Source organism: Poecilia formosa, unplaced genomic scaffold (assembly GCF_000485575.1).
Source record: "Poecilia formosa unplaced genomic scaffold, Poecilia_formosa-5.1.2 Scaffold938, whole genome shotgun sequence".
NCBI lineage: Eukaryota > Metazoa > Chordata > Actinopteri > Cyprinodontiformes > Poeciliidae > Poecilia > Poecilia formosa.
Genome location: NW_006800877.1, coordinates 15234 through 20625, shown reverse-complemented (window position 1 = coordinate 20625; position 5392 = coordinate 15234). Strand labels below are relative to the sequence as shown.

The window sequence follows — 5392 nt, the reverse complement described above, 5'->3', positions numbered from 1 at the left end:
TGAGTGACACTCCAGTCCTATCTAATAAGTAAAGAACCGTGGAGAAGAATCGAGTGTTTCTGAATGTCACCTCCCTATATTGCAGACTTTTGGACATAGCTGTCCCATATATGCGACAAGTCAGTCTACACCTCCGCACAATAATTCAGCACAGTGAGTGATAACATTTTTCATCACAATGCTTATGTGTCTCTGTACAGCTAGCTTTGCTAACATCATGTTAACGGAGCTTACCTTCTTTGAGCTACTTTTCTAAATGACGAAAAAAGTTAGACGTTGTTCCCACCGTCTGTGAAAGCGAAGCAATGTTGAGTTAGCGGTAGCCATCGGATTTCTTACTATTTATGCAGCGCTATCATATTACTGACGATTAGACAAACATTTTCTGCCGCTGAAAGAAAACCACTGCACGTGTCCTGGAGCACCGCGCGCGAGTGAAAGGTGGGGAGGGGCGAGTAACAGAAACATACTGTAGTTGCTTGGATTTTAATCGGTGCGTTTTGCATCCACTGAAAACAAAGATGTTAACAAATAAACTGGACAGTATGCTGCACGTTTAGTGGTATTTTCACAGTTGCGGTCTCGACTGGTCTTGAAATAATTTGCCGAGTCCTCAGAGCCCGAGACCGAGACAAGACCGAGACCAAATGCGGTCGAGTCCGAGACAAGACCGAGACCATCAAAAAATGGTCTTAAGACCGGTCTCGAGACCAAGACCAACTTCAAGTACCACAACACTGCTTGGTCGGGAATCCTTTTGCAGAAATGACTGCTTCAATGCGGCGTGGCATGGAGGGAATCAGCCTGTAGCACTGCTGAGGTGTTATGGAGGCCCAGGATGTTACGATAGCGGCCTTAAGCTCATCCAGAGTGTTGGGTCTTGCGTCTCTCAACTTTCTCTTCACAATATCCCACAGATTCTCTATGGGGTTCAGGTCAGGAGAGTTGGCAGGCCAATTGAGCACAGTAATACCATGGTCAGTAAACCACTTACCAGTGGTTTTGGCACTGTGAGCAGGTGCCAGGATGTGCTGAAAAATGAAATCTTCATCTCCATAAAGCTTTTCAGCAGATGGAAGCATGAAGTGCTCCAAAATCTCCTGATAGCTGCTGCATTGACCCTGCCCTTGTTAAAACACGGTGGACCAACACCAGCAGCTGACATGGTACCCTGGACCATCACTGACTGTGGGTACTTGACACTGGACTTCTGGCATTTTGGCATTTCCTTCTCCCCAGTCTTCCTCCAGACTCTGGCACTTTGATTTCCGTATGACATGCAAAATTTGCTTTCATCCGAAAAAGTAGTTTGGACCACTGAGCAAAAGTCCAGTGCTGCTTCTCTGTAGCCCAGGTCAGGAGCTTCTGCCGCTGTTTCTGGTTCAAAAGTGGCTTGACCTGGGGAATGTGGCACCTGTAGCCCATTTCCTGCACATGCCTGTGCACGGTGGCTCTGGATGTTTCTACTACAGACTCATTCCAGTGCTTCCGCAGGTCCCCCAAGGTCTGGAATCAGCCCTTCTCCACAATCTTCCTCAGGGTCCGGTCACTTCTTCTCATTGTGCAACGTTTTCTGCCATACTTTTTCCTTCCCACTGAGGTGCCTTGATACAGCACTCTGGGAACAGCCTATTCGTTCAGAAATTTCTTTCTGTGTCTTACCCTCATGCTTGAGGGCGTCAGTGATGGGCTTCTGGACAGCAGTCAGGTCGGCAGTCTTACCCATGATTGCGGTTTTGAGTAATGAACCAGGCTGGGAGTTTTTAAAAGCCTCAGGAATCTTTTGCAGGTGTTTAGAGTTACTTTGTTGATTCAGATGATGAGGTTAATTTGTCATTCAGAGAACCTTTTCATGAGATGCTAATTTTTTGCGATAGGAATTTTGGGTTTTCATGAGCTGTATGCCAAAATCATCAGTATTAAAACAGTAAAAGACCTGAAATATTTCAGTTGGTGTGCAATGAATCTAAAATATGTGTCAGTTTAATTTTTATCATTACATTATGGAAAATAATGAACTTTATCTGAATATGCTAATTTTTTGAGAAGGACCTGCATTTAGAAATCTAAATATACGTTTCACATGTTTAAAGTTGTAAAACAAAAAACGGATAAAAACACAGGTTCCATTTAATTTCTCTTAGAAAGGAAATAATCTTAAAAGAAATAGGGAGGGAAAAATAAAATAAAAAGAAAGTCTGACATAACTTGGCCTCCGCTTTATGCAAAAGAAAAAAACAGAGATTTTTGTTACAGTGCAAAAAAACTCAAATTTCTCAACCAGAGAGACAAATCATGGAACAAATAGATGCAACTAAAATATATGCCAGAAATGCAAAAAGGAACTAATTTAAGACTTAAGGAATTATCATTCATCTAGACACTAGTTCCGTTTCCATTAATCCATTGTGCAATTTGACTTTTTGAAATAAAATTTGCTTAATGGAAACACACATATTTAAAAAAAAAACTAGTGGTTTTTATAAAAAGAAAACTTTGTCACTAGAATGAGGTGGTTATTCAGCCGTATTGAAATTGGTTAATTACACAAAAACACTTTTTTGCATCACATGAATCACATGATCAACAACTGGATGTTGCCACTGGCGCAAACCACGAAGATGATAATGGGAAGTAGTTGGAGGACCATGGCGTATTTTTTTAATGATGTATTGCATGAACAAACTGATTCCCATGTGATTTTAATTTCATTTCTCATTTAATGGAATCACAGCAATAGTGTTATGTATTTTGAACATTAGCGGAATGTTGATACAGATTTGTACATATTGGTGATGGAAACGCAGCTACTGACTTGTTTTAATGCAGTCGCATCTGACGTACATTCAACTCAGCTTAAATGCAGAATGTTCCTAAATCTTTCAACGTTCCCTACCGCAGATGTTCAGTTTTGTTATTTTGACCTCAGATTGACATTTGCTGAAAGCAGTGAGCCATGCTTCATCCAGTGATAAATGCCTCCCTGCCATCCATTAATACCAATTACAAATTTAAGCCTTACACACTCCTGTTGCCTCTTTGTAACCTCCGTTTCCAGCAGGCAGTGTTTCTACTAAAATGTGTTTTCTTGGTGAAATACCTTGAGGCCTTGTAGTTGTTATTCATGCTCTGGTAGCAGTCTGTTTCTGTAGGGTAGTTCTGCAGCAAATCTCCTGACAAGAAAAATGACATTATTATATTAAAGTCCTTGGTTTTTGAGATTTTTATTATTGCTTCCAACAGAGATAGCCACACTAAGAAAGAAGTTATAAATACTTGTGTATTTACTTTTTCTATACGAGGTAGTGCAGGCGTGTGTTCGAACACCATGGTCTTTGTCTCCCTCCATGCTGCTTGCGCTGCTCCAGCTGCCCCAGCTCCCCCTGCTGGCTCTCACACTTCCCGATGAACTGCCAGAGTCTGACCCAGACTCCGACAACCCCCCTGCGCGGCGCTCTATGGCTCCACACCTTCTGCGACTCCGACTTGGACACACACCTGTCAGAAACAGAACAGTAAGTGGTGTTCTTATTTTGCAGTCCAGAGCATCTCATGAATACGCACTGTTCTGTGTGAGCAGGTTTTCTGGTTTCAGCACTTCTGACTTTAAGCCGCTGCAGCCACGGTTCCTGGTACGGTTTTCGCTCATATTGTGATCCCTCGTTTTCCATTCAGGTTCCTTCTCCCTTTCTGGTACGGTTATAACATTGTGCTCAGGAGGACTACAGTGAAAAGAACAAAAACAAAACAGGGTTATTTTAAGGTTTGGCTTTTACAAGACTTCTTTTTCTTTTTTATTTTTTTTTTCCAAAATGTATTTATGCTTTAACATGAGGTATGGTGTAAAGGCAGTGCAGTAGATACATAGTTAACATTGAACCATTAACATACAAACATAATTGGGCTAGAACACACCCAATTATACACACATATATATCTACATGAGATACATGAAATGAATCAAGTCAGAATAAGCATACTGCATTAGCAGACAAAAAAACAGACAAGACTTCTTTTTCAAATCAATCTAAATTATTTGCACAGCACTTTTCATGCAACTTTTGTGAAAAACAAAGAAGCCCCACTGTCATGCATCAGCCCCGTCTCCAGAGGAGTTTAGCAGGGGGACATTGGCTTATTTTGGAGGTGCAGAGTAAATAAGCTTTTACCTTAGTATAAATACATAAGTAAACCTTTATGTAACCTTTCAAATAAACCTTTCAAATAAAATAGCTATGTTTATTAATACAAAATAAACAATAAGGATGTAAACAGTGACATGTATAAAATGTTGAGTAAATACGCTCAAATTTGCACATACATTAGCTCAGAAATCTAAGAAATCTACTCCGGTTTTTGATTTGATACTTTTATTTTGATGAGAGCTTCCGCTGTTTGTGTTGTGCAGCGCCAGCTTGGCAGCAACAGAAGGAATGGAAGATAAGTTACAACAGTGTTATAAAAATGTATCTTGCTATTAGCAGCCCCTTGATAGAGGCACAAAGTATGTTTATTTTGTAAATAGGATATTTCTAATATTCATCAGATGGAACTGTGAATTTGCTTATTGTAATCAAATACAGTAGAGGTTTAGAATCAGTTGATATTGTTAGTACTGAACGTTATTTTCAGTTTTCAAATGTTACGGATGTAAGAGCGTGTTTTCTAGCTTACTGTCTTTGTGTTTGTGTTTGTACATACAATTCTTACGGTGAAACTCAGGGTTTACTTCAATAAACCTCACTGTTCATCAGTAAAGTCAAAATCCTTCTTTTGGGGATGGGGGTCTGATACAGTAAGAGCTTAGACCTCCAGGAGTAAGAGTAAGAGCTATACCTCCGGGAGAAGTAAGAACTTCGCCATCGGTGATCCTAGTTTCGCCCTCGGGATTAAGAGCAAACTCAAGCAACGGCAAGGCAACGGCACGAAGCAGCGAGCTGCAGCAACGGTCCGGTAACGTTTTGTTAACAATGGAAAATATGGGGGAAAAAAAGTGAAAAGGAACAAGGAACGGACAAAACTGTTAATAAAATGTTACTGAGACGAACGGAACAGCTTAGTGTACCCACTAAGAAGATGCTCTTACATCAAACGGAAATAAATGAAATGAAAGACTTAATGAAACAGAGAGATACCGAGAGTGTGTCAAGGCAGGAAATAAAGGACGTTGAATGCAGAGAGAAACAGTTGGCGAAACTTAATATGGATCTTGTAACTGAATTATCATTACCAAGGCAATCAGAGCGCCCTCCTGTGTTAACAGAAAAAATGATAGCCTACCAAAAGGAAGAATTAATAAAAAAAGAGAATAAACTGTTAATTCTTTATGAACACTTGAAAGGGCTCATCAGAGCATCCAGAGAAAGCTTAAAGTCTGACTTATCAGAGAGAG

General features: G+C 40.3%; 1 protein-coding gene across 1 annotated transcript in view; it reads right to left on the bottom strand.

Moving 5' to 3' along the window:
• LOC103132158 (transmembrane protein 131-like) overlaps nucleotides 1-5392 on the bottom strand; it is a gene marked incomplete at its 5' end in the record, with an annotated part of 22801 nt that overhangs the window by 3825 nt on the left and 13584 nt on the right. The window contains 3 exons of the mRNA XM_016667183.1: nucleotides 3047-3173; nucleotides 3289-3498; nucleotides 3565-3722. Coding sequence (XP_016522669.1) covers nucleotides 3047-3173; nucleotides 3289-3498; nucleotides 3565-3722 — 495 coding nt within the window. The remainder of the gene's footprint in view (nucleotides 1-3046; nucleotides 3174-3288; nucleotides 3499-3564; nucleotides 3723-5392) is intronic.